The sequence below is a fragment of the Corapipo altera genome, unplaced genomic scaffold (genome assembly GCF_003945725.1).
Source record: "Corapipo altera isolate COAL_440 unplaced genomic scaffold, ASM394572v1 69, whole genome shotgun sequence".
NCBI classification, from domain to species: domain Eukaryota; kingdom Metazoa; phylum Chordata; class Aves; order Passeriformes; family Pipridae; genus Corapipo; species Corapipo altera.
In genome coordinates this window covers 3,349,756-3,375,758 of record NW_020884908.1, presented here as the reverse complement: position 1 = coordinate 3,375,758, position 26,003 = coordinate 3,349,756, and the positions used below count along the sequence as shown (strand labels likewise).

Genomic DNA, 26,003 nt, shown 5'->3' with positions numbered 1-26,003 from the left:
AAAATGGTGAGGAGAAGCATGAATGATTTAGCAAGTATTCATTTGATTTCAACAAAGGAAAGTCATTGGACAGCTGTTGTATCAGCAAAAACCATATTTACTTGCATGACTTGTGGGGTTTTTTTTCTGAAATCTGTGCACTTGCTTTTGACTTTCATCCCAAAGGGAAAAACAGACTGTGCTGCATTAGAAGAGCGTGTTCAGTGTGTCCTTTCTAGAAGAGGTGAGTGGTCACAGACTATCACAGAATGATCTGGGTTGGAAGGGACCTTTAAAGGTCATCAAATTCAACCCCTAAGCAAAGGGCAGGGACATCTTCAGCCAGATCAGGTTGCTCAGAGTCCTGTCCAACCTGACCTTGAATGTCTCCAGGGATGGGGCATCCACCACCTCTCTGGGCAACCCATTCCCATGTTTCATCAGTCATAATGTAAAAAATTTCTTCCTTATATGTAGTCTGAATCTACACTCTTTTAGTTTAAAAACATGACCCCTTTCCCGTTGCAGCAGGCCCTGCTAAACAGTCTGTCCTCATCTTTCTTACAAACCCACTGTAAGTACTGAAAAGTTGCTTTGAGGTCTTGCTGGGGCCTTCTCTTCTCCAGGGTAAACAACCCCAGCTCTCCCAGCCTGTCTTCACAGGAGAGGTGTTCCAGCCTTCTGACCAGGTCCATGTCTTTCCTGTGCAGGGAGACATTGAGGGAACTGAACCTGTTCAGTCAGGCAAAGGGGAACTAAAGGCTAATCTAATCGCAACCTGCACCTACTTGAAGGAAACAGAAAAGCAGTGGGGTCAAACTCTTCTCCCTAGTGCAGATGGTAAAGAAAGGGGTGACAGCTGCCAGCTGCAGCTTGGAAAGTTCAGAGTGGACTAGAGAAAAATTTCTAGTGCTACATTAGAAGTGTTACCCAAGGATGCTATAGCTTTCCCTTCCTTGGAGGTTTTGAAAGTTCAGCAAGATAAACCTGCAACTGACTTAGTGCTGAAGGTTCATGAATTAATTTAGTTTAGAGGGGACTTCCAGGGTTCATCTAATCCAGACTTTTGCTCAAAGCAGATCCAACAAGAGCAGGCTACCGAGGGCCTTACTGTTTTGAATGTGTTCAAGAATGGAGAACCCAACCTTTCTCAGCAATGTGGGCCGGTATTTCACTGTCCCAACAGTGATTTTTTTTTCTTGTATATATAGACAGAATTCCCCATGTTCCAACTTGTCTGTCAATTCATACTATCACTGTGCACCTCTGAGAGAAGTCTGACTCTAGCTTCTCTGTACCTTCTCTTTATACCTTAGAGAGTTGTTGACAGCAGTAAATGTCCCCTTCAGTGTTGTTTTCTTAAGGCTGAACAAACCCAGTTCACTTAGCTGTTCTCTTCTTATGTCTTGCAGCAGCCCTCTAACTGTCTTGGTGGCCTTCCACTGATCGTGCTCCAGGATATCAGTGTCTGTCCTGTGCTGAGGACCCCCAAATTGGACACAGCACTCTAAATGCAGCCCCATAAGTGCAGAACAGAGGGCAAGAATCTCCTCCCTCTACCTGGTGGCTACAGATTTCTAATGTGGCCTGGAATATGGTTGGCCTTGGTTGCCACAAGGACACTTTGCTGACTTGTGCACACTTTGGGTTGGATGTGGTAGTCTGAACTCTGAGAGAAGTAGCTTTAATAAGCTCTTTCTAAAACTTGCCAGCTTCTGTCTTAGGCTGTACAGGGGTGTTGTCTAAGACTAAATTTCAGAGGTGCTCTTACTGCTGCACCTTATTGAAGTGACACTGTCAGACCTTCAGGGGTGAATGCTGTACCCTGAACTTTTAGGTAGCACAAGTATTGCTCAATGTTTCTGTTGTGTTCGGCTTTTTTTTTTTTTTTTTTTTGTTAGCAGGTACCCCTACTTTGTGATTCCTTGCTCTTCCTCCTGGAACAAACCTGTCCAGTACTCCATTTTTCATAGCTGATGTGGAAAATTGTCTCACTCAATGTGAATAGGGTGAAGTTCATTAAGGCTTTTATAAATCAGCTGATTAAAAGTTATACTGCTCTGTAAAGAAATAGCATCTCTGTGCCTTGACGAAAGCACATCCATGCATAAAATAACTTTCTCTTATTTTGTTAAGGTACTTTTGTATTACAAAGTTAACAGCAGAAAAAGACATAGTGGGTGATTTAATTCATCTTTTGCCAGATGAACTGTCCCAGCACTGCTGTACTGTTGTTTGGAGCTTCATCCAGGTTAGTTTTGAATGAGTAGCAGACCATGTTTAGAAGATCATGATCTGGATACTCCAGAACTACTTGTGTCTTTATACCCCACTGATTTTTCCTTGGAATTACAAGTCTGTGCTATTATAAAAATTAGACATGAAGGAAAAAAAGAGGCTATCATGTACTAACTTTGTATTCTGATGCATTGCAGATTATTTAACCTAGCTCATTTAGTATGTCTGCTATGAAAGTCAAAGATATCACGATGTTCTTTCTTTGAACCAGAAGACCTTTTGGTGTACCTGTCCTTCACTTGAAAAACTTTAGCTGGACTTTGACCATGTGAGATACCTATGTAAGGAAATAAGTGGTATCATGTTATTCCACACATGAACAGCTTGTAGCACAGACTGGAACATAATCTTCAAGAAGTTATAGTTTGTCTGCCTGTATGGCGAGATGGGTATGGGCATAACCTTAATTACGGTCTTTACCAGCACAGAATCTAGCACAGTGGGGTTTTATGCCTGTGAATGCTGCTTGTGGGACAGACTGACTGTGTTTCCCTTTCATTAGCTCTTGTAAAGTTATCAGAAACCCTCCTTCAATCTTCTCTGTATGTGTTTGCTTTTGGGAATCGGAGTATGACAGAATTCACATTTGGCAGAGTCATTCTGTTCCATCAAAAGGGTACAGCTGGGAAGATAAAGGTCAAAGGAAATGATCAAATATGTAGATTTAGTGAGGGCCATGTGAATGCTCACTGATGATGAGGGAGAGAAGGTCACCGGTGTTGCTTGACTCTTGCCTTAGTTGGGGTCGTATCAGTTTGTCTGATACAAAAGCATTTGCAGTACAGGGAATTAAACTGTGTGGAACAGGAACAGAAATAGAAAGAATATTTTAAAAGCAGAGAGGGCAGCAGAGGTCAGCTTACTCTGCACCTAAATTTGGCGGCTGGGTGCAGAGCTCAGTCTGTCAGACATCTGAAGAACTCATTTGTTTGCGGAGTTACCTGAGCTTTTGATTGACAGCGTTACCTGATGGGTTCCTTTGCTGTTCTGTGTTCACTTTCAATGCACAGCATGCTATTTTTACACTTTTGAACACAGATGCAATGTTCTGTGGTTTTGTAATAAGAGACTAATGGGAGCTTTAAATAAAATAAAGAAAAATAAAAAATCTGCTTAACAGTACCAAAAAAAAAGGCATTATATGTTATTTCTACCTATAAAAATTTCTGAAGTCTGAAATGTATCTGTGGATAGTAGATGGTAGGTAAAGATTTTTATCAATGTTTATGTGTTTCTTTTAAAGGTCAAGAAATGTCATAAGAAAAGATTGAAAGCACTTCATGTAAATTGTTCCTGGAACGTACCCAAGTGGCTCTTATCTCCTGGCTTCTTTTTTTTTTTTTTAAGAGCTGTAGGAAGTAATAACACTTTTTCTCTACACCAGGAATTCAGGGAGAAGGATAAACCAGGGTAATGAAGAGGGACTTGGTGACACATATCAGTTTAATTTTAGATAGAATACTTATGCCTTCATGATAAAGGGATTCTGTTCATCTATCACTAGAGAATAAAAGATGACACCAACTGGTTGACTAGCTTGAGGATGGTATTGAGGATAACCAAACTGTGTTTTGGTACCTCTGAGATTCATTGTAATATTGGGTAAGTGAAAACAAAAGGCCTGGTGGTGTTTGAAATTTTCACACTTAAATTAAGATCTGTGCAGCTGACACAGTCATATGTGAGTTAGAGAGGATAGGAAAAACAGAGCAGCAACAGATTAACTGATCAAGTGAAGTTAGTGGAAACCCACCCCCACCCTCCTTACTGACCTAAAGTCAGTGATGCTGCTTGTGTTTAGGCTTTTTCTTACAAACCAGTACTCTTTTTTTTTTCTTTTTAATATCAGAGCCTTCAAAGTAGTAAAATTTGACGATGACAAGGAAACTTCCATTTGAGAAAACTCATTGTGCAGAGTGCCTCCCTCCCTCAGTGACCTGATGCTCTCGGGGTGGCCAGCCCCTGTCTGCACCAGTTAGCATGCTGGCCCATGGTCATAGAGCTGATCACATCTCCCCAGTCTGGACAAGGGCCAGACTGCTCTCACATACTAATCCACTCAGCATCCAAGCCCTCTGCTTCCCTGGCTCTGTGTGCTGCAGTGTATCTGTCTCTGCCCTCTACTGTGGCCTCTTTTCCTGGGTGCCTTTTCCTCCTGGCTCGGGAAGTTTGAGTAATTCAGACTTTCCCTTTCCTCCAGCTGTGGAGGCTACGTAAGTGACCATTTAGTGCTAATCATGAGTGAAAAGAAGGAGATTTTCCTGAAGGTTTTCACTATTTCAGCTAGTACCAGAAGTATGTGTATATGTTTAGGCAAAATTAATAAATCCCGTATACAATTTCATCTGAATGTTTCCTTATCTGAATGTGCCTCCTCGTATTTAATTGTGTTCATGCATTTATTTATTTTATTGATTCTCCAGGCATATTGCCTTTCTTAGGCTGCCTGTTTCTGGAGTTTCTGGTTAGCATCCAGCCAGCAGAGGCAACACATACTTGGACAGTTCTGGTATGGTACCAAGTGTTCTTTTAGGAGTGCTCTGAATGAAAATCATTAGAAAAAAAATAATCATCTTTCTCTGAAACTAAACTGAGAATAAATTCTGTGGGTTTTCATTGTCCCTTTTCACAACAGAAAGTCTGAATCAAAAGAACCATATAGGTATTTGGGGTGTGGTGGACAAATTACCTTGGAGCCTTGATTTTGAGGTTTCAGAGCTTTTACTCTGAAGAAAAAATTATCACTTTCTTTGCAGCTAAACCAGAGCATTGAGCAACACCCAAGGAATCTCAAGTGTAGAAAGTGAACTGGAAATTGGCTTCTAGAGTATGGTTTTGTTTGCTAGACTTGAGACACTGGAGAGGAAAGCAAGGAGGGGAGAATATGGACTTAGGAAAACTGGTCATTAAGGTTAATGGATCTTGTAATGTATGAGGGAATATCTATCAGACTTTAGAAGAACCTGAGCCCCAGAATACACCTCTTATCTTGAAAGCATATGCAGGTATAACAAATAGGGTCTTCACATAGTTGTCTGGAATTTTCCATAAAAGAGAAAGAGAGAGAAAAAGCAGCAGATTAAGTTTCCTCCTCCAATCCTGTCGCCATACCAATACTTCTGACTATCTGTGCTGGTACTTCTGCTGATAAAGAGTAATTTAGAGTTTGGAAGAGGTCTTCAGTGCCCACCTTAGGAGAGCTGGTGTGTAGTTGCAACTTCATTTATTAAATAGAAATGAAGCTTCACGAACTGCTGTGTGATCACACAGTATTCATAGAAAGTGATACAACTCTCATGTTTACAAATATGCAACTGTTTTCTGCTCTCTAGTTTGAAAAATTATTTTCAAGAGATTGCTTCTATTTATAAGTGCCAGAAGAATACCGAGGCAGTCAGCTGCTTGCTTCTCTTACCATTTGCAGCGATATGGTATACAAATTATAACTTTGTAATTGTGATTCCTGCTTCGAGTGCTCTGAAGAATTGTAGGCTAATTAAATAATTGTGGTGGTTGTTTGTTGTTTTTTTTTCTTTAAATACATATTTGCAGCTGAGAGTTTCAAGGAAACCCAGATGGTAAAGATAAAGGAAGAACCAATGGAAGTCGACATTCATGACTCGCAGGCTTCAGCATCCCCCAGCCAACCCAGCCAAAATGTTGGCTACAGCACTTTATTAGGGAGAGACATTAGTGAACGGATACAGAAGGCACCAGAAGGCCGTGTGCTCCCAGAAAGAAATCTATTCAGCCAAGATATATCAGTGAAGATGGCATCTGAGCTGCTCTTCCAGTTATCAGGTAAAAGCAATGGAACTAATCAGTTAGCTGAATTTAAAGAATGAAACGAGACTTCTGTATTAACCATTACGGTGCTATGAAAGTGTGAGGTCACTAAGGCTGAAAAGTAATGGGAATTAGAGCCCTTCTGCCCTCCCATTTGAAACACAGAAGCCTTGCCAAGTGTCCCCCATAGTCAGCATATGCTTTAAAACCCTCTGCCAGTCAGCTCAGGTTCACAGCATTTGAACTGAGTTGGAAAAGCCAGAGTTCAACTCCTGTATTTTTGAAAGCTAATTAAGTAATTTGTGATGACTAGTTTGATCCAGGCCTTGGAGTACAGGGAAACCTATACTCCAAGTATAGGCAGTTACTGGCCTAAATGGCTAGTGGCTGCAGCAGGCATTGCTCCTGGGGCTGCACTGTCCAATTCTCTTGGCAGAGAAGGTGAAACTCAGCTATCACACAAAGGCAGTGGTATCAGCACTCTGTTTAATGATCACTTGTATTGCACACTTTGCATGAAGCACTAACACCGATATATGAAGCTGAAAAAATGTGTTGGGCGTTAGTTTAAATAAGGTCATACCTGTTCTCTAATCATGCTTGAACCATTTACCCTAAACTACTCTGGGTTATGCTGTTATCTGAAAGCATTAAAATAGTTCAGATGAGTAAAATCTGATAGGGGAATATATGTTACATGCTAATCACAGAAAAAAACCATGTATGTTCCTCTGCAGAAAAGGTGAGCAAAGAGCACAACCACAATAAAGACAACACCATCAGAACTACAGCCAGGTAAGTACAGTCCATTGTTATTTGCAAAACTGTTCTGTAGATAGCATTGCTTTGTTTTGCCTCGTGAACTCAAATGTGTCTGTCTCCTGCAAATGTGACCTGATACTAAAAATGTAAGATATTTTCATGAGTAATGTAGCCTATATCTGAAAAATTACAACTATGGAGCTGATTGCTTAGAGTTAAAGCCCTTTGGGCCAAAAAGACTGTTCTCCTCTGATCAAGTATTCACACATCATTTTAAGAATTATTTATTCTATTTTTTTCAACAAAAACTGAAACTGAAAAGAAATTGCCTGGTATATGCAGTGCTTGAGTGCAGACCAAGCTGATAACTGGATTTTAAGACATGGACCAATGTGAGAAGAGGTGGTTTTGATTGTCTACTGTCAAACTTGATTTCTTTAGAAAGATTTCAGTTTAGTATTTCTGTCATCTCAGTACATTCTAGGGATGAATTTTTAAAAGCAAGACCGTACTATCAAAACATTTGTTAAAGATTGCAGTCACATTAACACAATTTAAATTATCCAGGAATTAAAAACATGATCCAATGTTTAACAGCATGTGCTGTTAAAGAAATATGCACTTAACAGTGCTGTGGCTGGGAACAAGCCCATGAGTTGTTTACATGTATGTGAGCTGCAAGGTGAGGTGTCTCTGTGGGAGTATTCAAAGCTCTTATGCAATAAGTGGTAGCTGGAATTGTTAGAGGCTTAGGTGCCCATGATGAGGAGCAGGCAGGAATTGGTAAGGATACATTTATTTCCTACCTGAAAGTTCCCTAATTATTTTGGATGGGTTGGAGACTGAACACACTGAAGTGACGAAGAATTCCTTCAAAGATAGAGTCGGATTTTCAGTGCCTCTGCAGCCCCTTCTGCGGAAGTTCCCAGAGTGTTCAGTTCCTGCTAACTTTAAAAAACCATGTCCAGACAGAATTGAAAAGCGTTTCAGTTGCAAAGAAAAGATCTCTAAAATATATTGTCCCTAAATTTCTAGGCCTATCGCATTCATTCATAGTAGCTACCATAAATAAATAATTTGTTTTAATAAACTGACCAACTCAGTAAATGTACATCAGGGATTTTTTTATGTTACAAGTTGAAAGATAATGAAATTGAGCATTTAGCTTCTGGTCACAGTGAATGCTTCCCATATTTGCTAGTTTGGGAATTTGTGGGATATGCAGCCTGCGTAGCATTTCTGTGACTACTTAAAAAACATAAGCTTGAGATACAAATGGAGATAAATGCACATATTGTCCAACTGCTCATTAACCATCCAGTGTGCATTGCAGGGAAGGGCTGACAAATAGTTGAAAATAGATTTCAGTGTCTCATGATGTTACCAGCAGGACTGGTGTGAGAATCCAGAACTACTTTTGGATCTGTCAAAGATAATTCAAATTGGTAAGGTTGAGGACAACTCAAGGATAACTTCTGCTTCTTGGCTGCCAGCTTTTAAGAGGGTAGCACAGCTGGCTGTTGTCAAACTTGTGCTGAGTTTTACTGAGATGTCCTTATAATGGCTGCTACCTATCAGGGCACAAAATGCTGACTGCCTGCTTCAGTTTTTCTGAGTGCTTTTCATATCTCGCCTATTTATCAACAGAAGAAGACATGAATGAGGTGAGCTTCTAAAGGGGAAGTGAGTCAGTCTACTAACTCCTGCTAGTTCAAACAGATTGACTTGAAAGACCTTGCCAAAAAAACCCCACCCAAACCCAAACAGCTGGAAGTCTTTACTGGTGAGGGTATGACGCCTTCTCAAAAATAGAACGTGATGGAGCAGCCAGTGAAGGATAGAGGCACTTGGACTGCATTAAGAAAACATGTGGTGTTGCAGTTTGGCTCACCATCCCACATCTGGAGTAATGACAGAAAGGCATTTGAATCACAATTGCTGTGTGAAATTTGCTGACAGCTGCAGAGAGCCAAGGTGAGGTCAGTGTTGTCCACTTGTAAGTAACTGGGGAGCAGAAAGATTAAGCTTGTGTCACTGGTGAGTCTTAAATCAGCAAAACCCAGCAAGATGGGGTACACAGGCACTTTTTGCTGTCTTATTCCTTATTAACATTTCTAACTGTCACCTATCTGTTGCTGTTCCTCCTGTGAGTAGTCCTGGACTTTGCGAGCACATACTTCCATATGACTTTGCTTAAGCAGCCGAAACTGGCAAGGATTCCTCACAGTTCAATGGCTGAGTGAGATGGTAGAGCCTGCCATCTGTGATAAGAAGACAAAGTGGAGAAGCAAAAGTGATCTGGAAGTGAGTACGCCAGCGTAAGATGCCAAGATTAAGTTTCTTTCATCTAGAGAACTGTGTAGCCATGAAACTGGAAAAGTGCAACCAGAGGAAAAAAAAAAATCCTAAAACTTAATCTTCATCAGAAAGGACTTTGCACAGTGATTGAGAACAATTTATGTTATTTCTTACTATGAAGCAGGAGCTCCTCCCTCCATACTTTGCACTGGGAATTGGAGGACATATCTGCTGAAATAGAAATAATAGTAGGGCCAACATTGAAGAGACTCAGCTGCCATTCTAGAGGAAGGCAGAAAAGAGGTATCCAAGGATGGTTCTGTAATTCACCAGAGGCCGATGGCGGAGAGGGAAATCCTTGGGATATGCCACCATGCAACCTTCTACAGCAACCTGCTCATGATATGTGGCCTAACCTGAAATAGATAAGCCCTGCATCATCCATTTTGCTTAGAACCAGCAATGAGCAGTGTCCCAGTGACTGAATCTCAGGCACAAGCAGGACGGCCAACAAGGAAACCTGAGTGGATTACAAGATTTTGAAGAGTTACAATAGTAATAAACCATTTTTTATTGATGTTTTTCTTTCAAATCGTTATTAAACCAGTGAGAGGAATGTTGCAATAAATCGTGCCATATTTTTATACAGTGTCAGTCTGTTTCGTATTATGTCACCCCTGAGTGGGAGTGTGAGTCTTGGAAGAAGTTAAATTTTGCACATATGGGTTGGAGCCGTTTTGTTTTATCCTGTTCACTTGTTTTCTTGAGTATTACGCATTGTTCAGCTATCAGCATACACTGAACTGTTCAGGTCTGGGGCAACTTCATGCCTTACCCTTCAGCACAACCTAATGTTGACTGTTCGCAGTTACTGTCCAAAAAGACTTAATGAGAAATTAAACAATGTGATTACCAGCAGTATTTCATGATCAAGTTAATTAATCATCAAGTTTCCCAAAGGCAGATGAGATCTGACTGAGAATACAAGTAACTTGGTGGAGAACACTGTTGTTCCCCCTCTGCAGAAAAACTGCATGAGGGACACAACACAGGCAAGTGCCATTATTTAGACAGACACCTTGGGTATCTGGACTGGTAGAGTCAACTTGGTTGGTGCTGCTGGCAAGAACTTTCTGAGTCTGGGCTACCCATTGTGCAGTGGTTCGTAAGACCTCGTAGTATGTTCTTTATCCTGAAAGAGTTCTTGGATTTCATTACTGAATAAGAACAGGCTGCAGAAATGATCTGGCCTCCTGCCTTGAACCTTTAGAACACACTACTGTACACCAGCCTGTTAAGGATTCTCTATCTGAGAGAGATCAGATTTAATGTAATTCTCACTTTGCTTAGAAGAAATTGGTAGTTTGCATGCAGATGGAATACACTGCCTTAGAAAACAGTTTTCCAAGAAATACTGTCATTTTCCATTTTTATTTTTTGATATACCTCTTCCCTATGTCTGTCTGTACTGTAGACAAGAAATTCTTATTTCTGTTACAATCTTTAATTGAGTAGAAAACAAATACTTCAACAGAAATGCCATTTCATTATTGAATTTAACTTTTTCCTGACTATTAAATAAAATCAAAGCAAGATATGCTTTTTGGAATCAAGTAGCTGATAATTTTTGTAGTTAACACTCTTTGGGAAGTAGTCATTCATTTAGGTTATATGAATTGTTTCCTGCTGTAAAAATTAAACTCATGGAGTTAATTTCGTTCACGGAATGCCATGTCAGAATAGAGCTGTTAAGCATCGTAACCTCAAATTTAAAAAGTTTTTTGTTTTAAAGATAACTGCTGTATGCCTCAGATTATTAAATATTTTTTACCTTTTCTGATTGCCCTCTCCAGATATGACAATATAAATTTTTGAAGTGTTAATTTTAATGATCATATTGAATTGTTATATATAGCAAATCTAAGATGTTGAAATGTAGCTAAAAGACTTTTGTGAGGACTTCAGTTTTCACACTGAGGTGCAGTTTTACTAAAGCATTCTGCTTCTCCACGACTTGCCTCATGATCTTTCTATTTTTCATCATGAATTCTGTAAATGAGACAGGGCTTTTAATAAGGTGGTATTTGTTATAACATTAAGATGCTGGGGTCAAAAGTCATATTTACTTCTTCTGTTAACTGCTGTTTTCTTTAAAAAAAGGCATCTTGTTTTTTCCTATAGCCCTTTCTTTTCTGAAGACACATTTAGACAATCACCATTCACTTCCAACTCAAAAGATCTCCTGCCTAATGAAACTACTCTTCATGGAAGGACGTCTGCATCAGGTCAGACACCTTTTTCTTTCATTAATTCCAGTTAATGTATCTTTTTAAAATTTTCTTACTGTAAACTCCACCACCTGATCAATGCTCTTAAAATGTAGTTCACTTGTCAAAAGGCAACTCTCTCTCCATAAGTGCTTATTATTAAGAAGAAAAAGAAAAAAGTTAAATATTGCTGAAGCATTTGCACTAATAGTCTTTAGGCTACTATTTCTATGATTAAACTCAACAGTACCAACAGAGGTTGGGGGAAGGGGGTTGTGTGTGTGTATCCCCAATGTAAAGGAACTGTACTGATGTCGAATTCCTGTCTGCTCTTCTCCTGTTCCTGGCCATTTGCATCTCTGAGTACAGATGAAATGTTTGCAGTACATGTACCAGGGTGACTGAGCTTGGCAATACAATTTTCCTGCCTTTAGCAGTAATTTAGAACCTTTCTGGAAGGATGTGGAGTTCTTCAAATGTACTGAAAAGCCTCAGTACATTATCTGTGGGTACGTTCCCATGGATCTTCTGAACTAGTTGACAGTCATTTTATGTCCAGATGTAGCTTGGGATTTATTCTGCATTAAAATGGAAAATATAGGCATGTAACAGTACTATTCAAGGTCGCACTGAACACATGCAAAAACTTGATACGTGCCTTTACTGTCCTGTTGCAAAATAACTCGTTTGCTAGTTCACTGCTATCTCTTCTTAAATTAATAGCTCTCGGGTTCTAAAGGTCAGTAATTACACAGTCAGCCATAGGGGGGGTTATTCACCTTTTCTTAGCAATCAATAAAGTTTTGGGCACGTTACTGCTAATTTTCAGCTATAGACTGTCATTTAATTTACGACTTAACAGACCCTTCATTTTTTTTAATGCTTGAATAGTCATTTGACAGCTTGTGAAGTGGCAGATGAGGGTAAGAGCTAGATGCTGTCTAAGGGTAAATATGCATAGCAAGAAGAAAAAAAATTGTAGCATAAGGACAAGGGTCTTCAGGCTAGCTGCAGACACAGTTCTGTGAGGAAGTAGTGGATTTTTTAACTCTAGGTGAGGAGAACCAGATCAGGTGTGGTGCTTTTAAGTATTAAAATATAAACCAGGTTAGCACTTCAATCCTGGCTTTTGACCTTGGCATAGCATGGAATATTCATATGCCCATATGCCCAGATGAAAGATGAGAACTCATAGACTCCTCACGCAGTGCTCGATACCTCAGAGGACGTGGCCTCTAGCAGCAATAGTCTTACATCATACCAAGATGAATGCAATTTTAATTCTAATACTTCGTTTTAAGTGAGGCCACTAGAACTGTGGATGGGTTTTGGTGACATGTTTGATCTTCTGCTTAAAAGATGTAAAATATCTAGTTGGTTAGATCATCCTGGAGTGTTAAAATGGCTTCTGAGGAACTGGGGTTTTGTATGCTTATGTTGCTCCACAATCTGTTCTATGGAATATAAGTATTACCTTGATAGGTCTGTGTATTATAACACATTGTGGTGATAAGATTCTTGATATATAATAGGAGCATGTATATTGAAAATTTTATAAAATGCCAGTGTTTTTTTCTGCGTTTTTATTTTTGGAACAACTCTATCATTCCAAATATGTTGGTTTTTTCTCAGCTTCATAAGAAATTCTTGGACTTGAAGTGCACCTTCACAGTAGCACCAAGAATGTGATTTAAATTTTTAATCGGTTATAAGTATGATATTCATGTAAAAGAACAGCAGAATACACTCAGGTAAATTTCCTACTTAGTGTCAGCCTTGCAAGAAGAAATAACGCAGAAGAAACTTTATCCCTTAAAAGAGCAGCATAAAGGAAAAGTAACAAAGAACTGTAAAAGGTCTCACAGAAAACGCTGTGAAAATGTGCATGTGGTCTCCCATGGAAAAGTGCTTTCAGTTGGGTTGAGTTACTTTGTCCCTGAAACAGGACAGTAAGAAGCAGAAAAGAACAGCACAAGAAAATGACAGGAATGCCAAATTCAGTGTCACCTTCAAGCCATCAACTAAAATCCAAGCAGATTAACTGCTAATGGCCAAGAGTGTTCATTAAGCAGTGCCCATGTCAAACAGTGCGACTCCGACTCCGTGCTCCTGTCACCACATCCAGCAGAGTCTGGTGCACAAGTCTGGGCCCTGAGCTGCTGCTCTGTGCTGGCTCTCTGCAGCCAGCCTTGGCTGGCACAGTGGCATGGGGAAGGCTGTGCTGCCACTTGGTCTGGGTGGCCTTGGTGGAACCCCATGTACACGGTGCTTCTTTTCAAGCAAGGCACCACTATGGGCGGTTGTATCCCCAGACTCCTGCCAGCTTTCTGTCTGCAGACTTTTTGGCACCCTAGCTGCAGAGGAATTGGGAAAAGTGACAGGAACATAGGGCAGTAAGATATTTCATGTATCAGATTCCATTCTTTTCTGTAATAGGTAGCATTATGCAATCTTATTCATTACCAAGCTCCATCTTAAACCCCATCGCCCTTATTATTTTGTATGAGGATGCTGTTTCAGCAGCTCATTCTTTGAAGAGCTGGGACCATTCTCTTTTCAGCCTAAATTTATTCACAACAAGTTCTGCTTTTGTTATTTCACCAGTGCTGTCCTTCAACTTTGATAATTCTCCCTTGTGATGTTCACCATCTCATGTGCCATCTTGCATTCCTCTAATCCTGTCTTCATCTTGGAAAAAGTGAGCCAGCCAGTGTCTTTAAGTCTCTTTTAGTATGATAGGGTTTCCATTTCCTAGCCTTTTTCTGCCTCTGTTTAGAGAAACTAATTTCTGCAAATACGATTAGGCAGAACTATATATGCTCTTTAATAGGAGGTTTTACCAGTGACTTTTTCAGTGACATGCAATCTTCTATATGTATATTAGAAATGCCTCTCCTTTGTAACTAGAACATACTGATGACTCTCTTGCTAATCAAATAGTAACATGTTTTTTCTTTCCTTTATAATTTCAGTTGATGATTTCAGCATGCAACAGAAATTCCTGTTCCTATATTCTAGGCATATGACCTTGTAATCTGAATTGTTTCACTTGTTACTCTAACTCTCAAGATTATTTCTTTAATACTGTGAAATCTCTGCATATTGATATTGCTTTCATTAATGCAATTCTGGTTCGGGTTTTTTGTGTTAAAGCTATTAAAGAGTATTTTTGAGTACAGTGGGTACAAAGTTCAGTCCTTGAGATTTAAGCTTAGTGGCCTCCTCTGTGCAAACCACTTCCCTTCATAGCCATTTTATAAGAAAATTGCAACGTTGTGTATTTAAGTGGAAAAGCACTCTTTGTAGGGCATTAAGTATATAAGATCCCCAAGGAGTACAAAATAATTAGGAAAGATTATTAAAAGATGTGTGAAAGTAATGCAGTGATCAGAGCATTTAGTGGAGAGGGAAAAAAAAAACAAACCAAAAAAACCACCAAAAACCAACCAAAAAACCCCCACTAAATAACTAATGATATATTGATGGATTTGGCCTGAAGTAAAGGTGAAGTATTCCTGATCAGCAGCAGTATCACAGACAGGAAAGTCAATTTTCATGGGTAAGCTGTTAGGTCTGGTACCCAAGGAAGTAACAGTGAAATCTCCAACAGCTGTCAGAAAGGGACTCATCAGACCCATAGAAGTCATTGTATCTCCCTGATAATCTGTAGTGAATTCCTAATACTCTGAGAAGGGAAGAAAGTTGTTTCCTATAGTCTATGGATCTGGGGATTTGCTCCCCTTACTTTTTCAGGTATTTTGTATGTTAATAACACATTTCTGTATTAGTATTACTGTCCAAATAAGCTCACTTTTACTCAAAAATGGAAATAAAATAGTTTTGATGTCCACATTAATCAAACTCACTTTGCTCAAAAATTACCATAGTATCAAAGTAATATCTAATACAAAGCCATATCCAAAACAATTCAATAATTTCAGCTGTCCCCTGTAAGAATAGCAAAATGGCCTTTTCTACCCTAGCAAAAGTGAGGGAGAAGAAATTAATATTTTCATTTCAAACAGTCACTTTAAAAGGACACTTTTATCTTCTGTTTTATAAGATTCTTCTTTTGACAGAATAGAGTTTGGTTTTATGTCAGACTGTACAGTTCAGTTCAGATCACTAGATAAATTAAAAACCTGATCTTATGCTGATATTCCTGACCCTTAGCCAATCTTTAATGTGTTTTAATAGTTTTCCACTATCTCATTGACTTCTGCAAATCAAACTTGCCTTCATGAAATCCAGATGAGTGATATTCCCTATTCCATTTCTGTCTGGTTCATTAATATTGGTGAAAACTCTAGCCATGGGTTTTTGGGAGTATTTTTTTCTCCATATATATCTGTGTGTCACATAATATTTCATTATTTTGCTCTCCTTTTCACCAAAGACCTGGTATACTCCTTCATGTATACTGACAGCGCTAAATATTGAAACAATCCCATCTGTAGTGGATTAAATTTAAAACAAAATAACCCCAAAAAAACAACATCTTTTTTTGTAAATTTACTACTACTTGCAAAGCTGTAATTTTGATGGTTGTAAATGAATTTCACATGGCTAAAATAAACTTTTGGAACCGGAGGGTATAGGATTTGGGGAGTTGTAGTCCATAAATAACCCTCGTTTATTAAATTTTGCCACAGCTAAATTTATTGGTGGTGTTTGTTTCAATAAAACAAAACCAGTAAATCTTCTGTACTCTAGTACCTTTCTGAAATGCATCAGAGCCTCCTCTGTCATGTGTGTCCACACTCTTTACTGACCTGTAAGATGACAGATAGGCCATTCTTCTTATTCAGAAATGTCCGGAATCAGTAGCACGATACTTAGTTCAGTAGAAATCTGGAAACATAGCACAGAAATTTGGGGATTTTGGTACTGTCAGCTGTTCTTTCATTGGATTAGTGACATTTTGCCATCTTTATGCGTACTGAACCGAGGTAATATGTGTAACAAAGTTTCCAGTATGTTTGGAACTACACGCTATTCAGCCCACCTTTCTCCTGTTCCTGTTCTTACTCACACCGTCCTTTCCACTTAGAGGTGAACACCTGCCTGCTCCCAGGGCCTCTTCTTTGCACGTTCTCCAGCACAGCAGTACTAACATCTGTGTGGCCACATTGTCAGCCAGATCAGGGGAAGCAGTGAGCTAATCTCCTGGGTGTTTTTCCTGAGAGTTTGTGGGAATGTTGGGGTGTGAGCAGAGCAAAGGCAAGGCTGTACCTTTTGGCCATGTGAAGTGTCAGCATTTGTGTGAGACTGATGTGTCTGTGACTGCACTTAATCTTCTTTACTTTCTTCTGTTAGTGTAGTTGGAAAATACCTCCTGATGGTTTAGAGTTTGAATCATTTATCACTTGAATGTGATAAATAATCGAGCTGGTGATGTTGTGCAGATACCACACTATTTAGTATGAGTTTGCATGTGTCTTCCTGCCTAATTCCTTTTTAAAGATGCTTTAAAGTCAATATGACTTTATTGAGTATAAGATTAGAGTGAATCCAGCCACGGTTGCCATTTCTTCCCATGTTGCTGGTGATAGTTACCTTTCTTGGTCTCTTTTAGCCTGCTGCCAGACTTTCTCCTTTTAACTTAACCTTACAATGTCCCTGAGACCACTGTAACCACACTGCAGAAATGAAGGGACAGCTTGAGGGTTCAATTTCTGCGTAGGGGACTGTTGCCACTTCTGTCACCCTGGAGAATGTCCTTAGGTCTTAGGGGACTGTGAATCACACAAACCTTGAGGATTTCTGCTAAAGTGATCAGATGAAATGTTGGCATTTAAATTGCCCTTGTGTAGCTTCCCAGCTATGCACCCATGGAGTTAATTAGAATGATTCACACCTTCTTATAGTTATTTGCTTACATCTGCCAAAAAAGCTTCTAACCTCACATTGTGAGTAATCCTCTGTTTACTGTAGGAAGGCTTTCTTCGCAGTCCTAAATGCTAGAATTTGTAAAGGAAAGCTAGGGTTTAAGAGTATGATTACAAGCAATTGATTTCTAATTCGTTCAGGACAGCAGAACCTGCAGAATATTATTTTTGAGAGAATCACAGAATGGTTGAGGTATGAAGTCTAGTTCCACCACTTCCTCACAGCAGAGTTAGCTTATTGCTCAAGGCTATGTCCAGTCAGGTTTTGAATATCTCCAGGAATGGAGACTCTGGGCAATCTGTGGGCAACCTGTGTTTGACCTCGCTCACCGTAAAAAAAAAGTGTTTTCTTATGTTTAAATGGAATTTTCTGTGTTTTAATTTATGTCCCTGCCTCCTCTCCACTGTCATCACTAAGAAGAGCCTGACTTTACCTTCTTAGTCCCCCCACATTAGGTATTCATACAGGTTGGAAAGATACCACCAAGTCACCTTTTTTCCAGGCCGAACAGCCCTAGCTCTCTCAGGCTATCCTTGTATGACAGATTCTCCATTCCTTTAATCATATTTGCCAGACTTCAGACTTCTTTGAAAGTCTAAAAGAATATTTCCAGTTCTTGGCAGTTGTTTCTGTCCCTGTGATGGAACAGCAATTTTTATTGCCAGTGTAGTTGCAAAGGGGGAGTGCACATGCATGTGAATTGGCTTACATAGTGATTTTTTTTTTTTTTCCCCTCTTGCTTTATCCCATTATTAGTGCTTATGATCATTTTATTTGCTTTCAGTTTTGGTCTGAGTTATGAGCTCTGCCCACTCAAGACATTAGATTTCCTGATGATGAGTGTGCCTGACCCCTATTGGCTTCCTGGCAGGGTGGAAAAGTGAGAGTGGCACTTAATTCACTCCCAAGGCATGCTCCATCAGGCACTTGGTCCTGCTATTCCTTTCTATCCTGGTATTTCTGTGAAACGTGCTCGGTGGAAGCAGCACTGGAGGTAGATGCCACACAGTTGTCACTGCCCAGAGAGCACAATGGTAGGTTCTCTCAGTCCTCAAAAGCGACCTTTTAATTTTATTCTTCTTCTGGTACTTGTCTTGGCTTAAGATTCAACCAGATACTCTTCTTTTTGTGTACGTGTATGCACGGGTGTGCATGTGTATGTATTTGTGTAAAAATCCATGCAGATGCATGAAAAAAGAGTATTGGAGAGATGTCCCTCTGACAAATACAACCTGTGTGACAGCTGAAGCTGATGGAAGGAAAGTTTTTGTGACAGAGTGGCAGATTGATTTGAGTAACTGATTTTAGTTCCTCATCTCCAACGTGCATTTTACTTTAATTCTTCACACAAAGAGAATGTCCTGTGGGTACACATTGACTGGTGTACACTCTGTGCTCTCTAGAAGACTGTGAGCCATCGTGGTGGCTCTCTGCAGTCTGATAGTAAGAGGCAGATAGCTGGCGAGTTGTGGAAAGCGATTCTAGGAAGGTAAGATAGTTGGACTGCTCTAGAAGTGGGCTGTGCTTGGCACAGTTCTCCAAAGCAAGACAGATTTTGCAGAATTTGTTCAACATAATTCAGTGCTAAACTGCGTGATAGCAGTTCTGGCTCTAGCATGTTTTTTATCTGTCGCATCCTGTCTTCAGATTCCCATGACTGTCTGCCTGGGTGCAGCCTTCCCTCGCTGTGCACCCAGCTGCCTTGACAACCACTCGGCACCACAGCCATCGAGCAGAGGGTTCCAAATTCCCGCTTCATTTCATGGGATCATAACCACACATTGGCTGCAACTGATTAACAGCATTACATTTCCTTTGCAGCTTTTTCTGGGTCTGCTGCCAAGCAGGTTTGCATGTCGTGCATGTGTGTTGCAGATCTGTGGCACAGTAATAGAGACTATGTCCTGAGCGGCCACACAGTTTTCATAACTAGCGAAGTCCCTCTCAGAACGGAAAATATTATTACACAGAACAAACCACTTCAAAGCATCAAACGGTCTCTTGCTCCAGCGTGCACGGTGTGTTCTCTGGCTAAAATAGAACTGAAATGTGCAACATGTGCATAGTTGTTCATGCCTTAGGTTTTTTTTCAACACTCAGTATTTATTGGCCGTTCCCACTGCAACTGAGGGGAATGTGATCAGATCCTTCTGAGGAACCTGTGAAACTCCTGGTCAGTTGGCCAGTCTCTCTCTTGATGAAGCACAGGCTAAATAGCAGGGCTTTGCATGAATTGCTGTGGGCATATGGAGTTTGCTGCACTAATTATTTTGCCAATAGTTTACAGGACCTTCAAGATGAAAGGTGTTAATTAGTACAAATAGAAAGACACACATTCAGGTCCATGTCTAATGGCTGCCTCGAAAGGCACTTGACATCTATCTGAAAACTTGTGTTTCTTGTGTTATTATGGGCTGCCTCTATGCAGGATAAATTTTATTTTCCCTCTAATACTGTGCAGTCTTCTCATACAGACAAAAATACTAATTTTTTATTTCATTTCCCTTTTGTGTTTTTTCCTCCTAAAGCACAATCAACTTCTGGTAAAGGACGGGAAAAAAAAGTAATGTCACTCAAAACAAATACCTTCTGGTTTCATTTAGAATAAACCCAAACTAGACCCCCTTCATTAAACCCAGCAAACCAAAAGCTGTTGAGAAATATCACCAGCATGAAATCCAAACCAAAATGACCAAAGTTAACAGTTTCATCCCATGTGAAAAATAAAACTTAGCATTTGAATTTTTTTACCCTTTCAAACAGCAGATTTTGGCATCTCTTATCATTTTCTGATAAGTTTTCTGAATCTCTAATAGTTACTCAATAGCAAGTGACATTTTAAAAAGTAAAATAATTGTTGCTATAAATATTCATAAATATATAACACAAGTGGAGGTCAAATTTGAGAAGGGTTTCCTGAGCAGCTACACTCATCCAAAGTACTCATTGAGAAATGTGGGATTTTTGTCTACCATGTATTTCTTCTGGGAAGTGAATTTGGGACAACTCAGGGTTGTCCAGCAAGTTCTTGGGACCTGTGTTTTAATGCAGGTGACAGAAGATAATTTGGGACAAGAATGACCACGAAGTGGGTTTTAGGAAAGGAAGAAGGGAAAACAGCAAAATAACACATTGGCTTCAGGAAGGACAACTGTAACCAGCTTGGAGATTTGTACAGAAAGAAGTCTTAACAATAGCTAATGACCTCTTGAGTTGAATGAGGCTTTGGGGGCTGCCTCCCACAATATGCCCATAGTAAACAGGGAAACCAAGGGTAGGCCCAACTGTAACTATGTGGTTAAGTGTAGCTGTCAAACCCTAGGGACCACATGTAGCTCTGAAAGAATCTGTATTCATCATTCCTTTTATTGATGTTGTGGGTGATGGAAGAGAAGTCCTGTTTATTAAATGTCTGGGTGACACCATGCACAGAGGTGCCATAAGCACTTCAGAGGACAGAACAAGAGTTCAGTCTTACCTTGAGGAATTGAAGAAACAGCCTGAAAAATAGCAGCCAATGCAGTGAGGACAAACTCCTGTGCCTGGGGGAATGGGGAGTGCCACAAAGAAAGGGGAGGGATGAATGCCCTGGCAGTGCAGCTTAAGGGAGGGATGTGGATTAGTCTTGGTCAGACACTGTGTGTAAAGCTGACATTGTAGGCATTGCAGAAAGGGCAAACATTCGGCTGACATGTTGGGAATGTAAGGCAGACCTGGTAATTCTGCTCTGCAGCTGGAGCCCTGAGTTCAATTTTGGGCTCTGTAATCCAAGAACAATGTGGAGGACAGCAGCGGTCAGAGGTTTAGAAAACATAAGCTGTGCACAGAGGTTCAAGAGTTTTGCCAATTTATTTAGTCTGGAGAAGAAAAGAGGGGAGACATGATAATGGCATTCAGATATGTAAAATGACAGCTTTGAGAGGAAAATAATAAACCTTGCCTGTGTTAATGTGAGCAGAATAAGGAATAACAGACTTAAATGACAGCAGAGGAGACTGAAGTTAAACACCAAGTAAAATTTTCTAGCAATGGTTTTCCACTGGCACAAATGTCACAGGAGGCTGTGGAGCCCCTGTCATGGGAGAGTTTTTAAAATAATATTAGACAAGCACCTGTCGGGACTGATGGGTAAGTCTGGTGTATGGCTGGTGTGTCTCCAGGAGAGGGAGAGACAACTTGGCCTCCTGAGGTCCCTTCCAGCTCTAATTCTGTGATATCAATTCAGTAGCAAAGGTATAATGGTGATTAAATAACCTCTTCAGAGAGACTTGATAGATGAGGTATTTGGTTTATAGATACTCAGCAGGGTGTGTTTTAGACTCTGCATCTTATTCAAACCCATCTCTAGTTTCATAACCTCTTTTGTCTTCCTTAGTATCAGAATCTATTGTAAACTTGAACATCAGCATTGAATCAGACTGTTTCCTGAATATGAAACTTTTCCAAATGCAAGATCAACATGAAATAGAAAGGCAGGTTTTAAGATTACTTTTCTCGCTCTGTAAAAGAAATCGGAACACATCACTCCTGACATTTCTTTTTAGAGTTACTCTGGGACTCTCCAGACCTCACCTATCTTCCCTTGTACAAGTTTGTCTTCTATAACATTTTTCTGCCTAAGAGTAAATTAGATACAGAATTCATTAGCTATTTGGACAGATGGATAGATGGATATAATGACTTTTGTTTAAAAATAATCTAAGCAAAGCTGAGGACAAGTTTGGGGTTTTTTTCTTCTACAGTATGATTTCAATCAGAGTAAAAATTTGCCCTAAGTTGTTGCTGGGTGTTTTAGTTGAGTTTGGGGCAGTCATGGTGCTCACTGGTGCCCTGAAAATGCAACCCAAGCAGATAGGAGAATTTTGCAGAAAGAAAGAAAGAAAGAAAGAAAAGGATGTTTTGCAGGTAGATGGATGTGCTGGTGATAGGAGAGAGAGCAAGGAGAGATGTGAATATCTAAAAAGAATGAGTTAAGGGCTCCAAGGCAATGGCAGATTCACTGCTTATCACTCAGGGAATCTGCAATAAAAGCAGTAAGAATGTTTTCTTTCACAGCAGCAACCATAAGCAGCTTGCTGAAACGGTAAAGGTGGATCTGGCCAAATGTTTGTAGTGACTTGTTCATCTTGTGTTAATTCTTTCATGTGAGTACAGTCGGCTCAGGAAGAGGGACTCTGTCTGCGTTTGGAGCTTTGTTTTCTATTCCCCCCTCTGAGGTTTCTGGTCACCAGCTTCCTCCAGTACAGAAGCTTTTGCATCAGTAAAAAAGATGCAGAAGGCTGGAAAGAAAACAAGGAAAATTTTTAAATGCCCCATAATGGTCCTAACTGAGTGATTTTTAAAAGGGTTTCTTGGAAGTGTGTCCTAAGCAGAATTGTAGGAAAGAAATTAAAAGGGTAGAAACCTATTGGCCTTATGGAAATGAATTAATTTTGGTTTAAAAATAACAATAGGAGCAAATTATCCTTTCATAAGTTCATATGAACTCAGTCTTGTAGCACCCAAAAAAAAAGTGTTACAAGCAGTTAAATGCTTGAGATAAATGTGAGGGCCACCTGCTTGGGAGTGAATTAGAGAGCACTTACCTAAGTCCATTATGGCACATCTTACTGTTGTCATGAAAATACTTTCAGAAGGAAATGAAATAAAGTATATTATGCAAAAATAACAGAGAACATATTATCATGTTTTTCTCTCAACTTGATGTCTTAGTGTACATGTTGTAATGTTGTAAAAATATTTTCCAATAAATGACTGCAATATTATTGCAACTTTAGGGTTCCTTAAAAATCTGCAATTCCAGCCACCTTGCACAGAATTTACATACTCATTTAAGTTTTGAGCTGGGGATTTTCTCTCTTCTTGGTTGTTTCTTAAGTTTTGAGCTTAATACAGGCGACAAAAGCAAATTTCAGAGCTTTGTAATGCAGATGAAGGTTATCACAAGCTGCATGGTTTGCCCAGAGGTTGACTGTTGTAACAGGGAAGTTAAAATAGGTGTGAGTTTTGCCACAAAGGTGGAAGGTGGGGAGTGGCTTTTGAAGTCAGTGTGTCCTGACCTTGTCTTTGCCCTGACTTCCATCACTCTGCTTCTGACTGTCCATTTTTGAGCAGTGGGCCCAGTCCTAGCAGTGCAGTGGGCTTCACTGTTCTCCCATGTTTCTCTATGAAGTCGACTTTAACGTCCATCTTTTACCTGTTTTTATTCTTTTTCCAAACCCCGACATCTTTATCACTTCTTGGTGACCTTTTCAAGTGTTGTTGTCTATGGTTCTGCAATTGGAATACTTTTGTGCACAATATTATTGTTTCTTTTTGTGAGCAGTGCAAGCTCTTTTATTTAAATATTTCCAACTTGCATGGCTGCTGTTTTTAGAAGGAGCAGCTTAAATGCTACTGATACATAAAATCACTTAGGTTCTATTTTCTTCCATATCAAGGATTTTTAAATTATCATAATATTACTGCTTTTTACCATGCTCTGTAGTAATGTTAAATATTTGCAAAGCCTTTGAGATAAAAATAAGAGCATTAAGTGGTAAAGTTTTTTATTTGGAAAGGAGATTTTCTCTGCTTCCTCTGTGGAGTTGTTCTGTCATTCAGACTGATTATGTACTGATTTGTGGGGAATATAGAAAAATTTTGTGGCAAGAAAGCAATTGCTTATCTCAGTTAATAGTGGATGAGTCTGCTCCCAGTGAAAGATATATCCTAAACTAAGACCAGACAGGATACTGTGATGCAGGTGGTGACAAATGAAGACTGCAGGACCAGTCAGGATCACTGATGTCTTAGATAAGTTGCGAGACATATCTTCCTAGGGAACCACAGTATCTGGAAGGATTCCACTGTTTATTTTAACTGACTTACTAGAAATAAGAATTCTGGTCCTACAAATAAAACCTTTGTGGAAGTAACTTGAAAAGGGAGTAAGATACATAGTATTTGAAGCACTGCAATTTTGTATAGTCAATATATTTTTGAGCTTGGGAATCTTTCACGGGCTCTCTGCAAACAAGCTTGCAACAGAGCCTTAATTACATATTTCATAAAAGAAGTTCTCAATTTTTAGATACAGTGTGCTTGCCAGAGGTGATAGATGAGCATGTAAAGGGACGGCTCCAAAGCAATAAAATGCATCTTTGATGATGGGAATACTGCAGAAAGTAGGAAGACAGTATAATAACATAGATAAATGCAGACAGAAGGAGGAAAGAAAATTTCTTTGAGCAAATAAATGTTTTTAAAGCAATGTTTGTGTGGTTGTCTGACCTTAATACCTTGTTTCTGAATAAATAATTTTTTGAACTTTTTGTCTTTTAGATGTAACAAAGTAGAAATAACCTTACAAATGGATCAAGCTTTTGTGACATTCCTTTAGAGCTGCATACAGTCCTCTTTACTTCTTGGGTAAACATGGGGTACTTGAAAGATCACAGAGGACAGGCGAGCAGCAATTCATGTCAGGCTGGTAGTAACCAAAAGTTAACTGATGACTGTTCAATGTCCCAAGTCTTTCAAAGCAAAGTGAGATGCTTTGCATCTGCATATTAGTGTTCATTCTCTTGCCATGAGCTCATAGAAACATGGTTACTTTGTTCAACACTGTTTCTTGGTCAGTTTATTAATATTCTGGCTTGGTAAATTTTTTTAGGTACGTTCTTCCATGAGAGCTTCCTTCTGCACCTTGTACCCTTCGCATCAAGTTTTGTCCTCTGGAGGATGAGGAGGGAGGTACCACACACCTCCTCTCCTCTTTTTTTGTATCATCTGTCATCTGCCTTTTCCTAGTGCACCTTTGCCATCTCTCCCTCTTAACTTTCAGCCTCACACTGGGTTCTGTCACCAGAGCTTCTGGACATCTGACTTGTTTTCTTCATCGCATTTGGCTTGCAAGCAGGATTGATTGAAAATATTCTAACACTGCTCTCTATTTTCACAGGATTTCTGTTCATTTAATTTTCAAAATTACTTACCTGATATCTTCTTGACCATCTATGTGGTGTCAAGCTGTTTAATAACCCAAAATACAACTATGACATACACTTCCAGAAGAATGGAGAGAAAATGAATTTCAACCTTCCTTGTTAAGACTTACCAGCACCTCTCACTTCCATCTCTTTAAAGAATACTTATTGCAAAGGACAATCAGTTTATATCTGTAGAATTCCATCTGACCATAAGGGACCACCCTTGTGGATTTTGTTGCTTCCAAGGTCTATGGGAGGTGTGAAGATGAAACAGAGAAGCAGCTGTTTAAATGAATTATAGGGTGTGGGAGCAGACAGTAAACCAGCAAAGGTTATAAATATGAATTTATCTTCTTTGAATGACACTTGAGCATACTTTTTGTTTGTTTTCTTAACTTTGTCTTTTTCACTTAAATAGTGGTTCCATTCTTTCCATTGTTAGTATAAGGCTAGAAAGTTAGGCGTGGCATTGAAAAGCAGATTAAAACATAATGTAGGATCAAACACTGTGAAGCAGTAATTGAAAAATACATAAGCTAAGTAAAAGAAAATAAGTAAACAAAGTACCACATATCAGAGTCCAAAGTCAGTCCCTGGGAACTTTTTGTGCCTGACAGCCACTAGCAGTCACAAGGCTGCATTGGTGACTCCAGACAGTTACTTATGTATTCAGGTCACACTTTGTCCTCTTCTTCAGTTACAGCTTCAACCAGATATGGTATCCTTCTCCAAGCATATCTGGACAAAAGACAGG

General features: G+C 39.6%; 1 protein-coding gene across 2 annotated transcripts in view; it reads left to right on the top strand.

Moving 5' to 3' along the window:
* The window catches only part of ZNF827 (zinc finger protein 827), a 105,922-nt gene that overhangs the window by 61,651 nt on the left and 18,268 nt on the right, over positions 1-26,003 (top strand). For both annotated transcript variants that reach the window (XM_027652766.1, XM_027652765.1), the window contains exons 6-8: positions 5,830-6,078; positions 6,801-6,858; positions 11,305-11,408. In XM_027652766.1, coding sequence (XP_027508567.1) covers positions 5,830-6,078; positions 6,801-6,858; positions 11,305-11,408 — 411 coding nt within the window. The remainder of the gene's footprint in view (positions 1-5,829; positions 6,079-6,800; positions 6,859-11,304; positions 11,409-26,003) is intronic.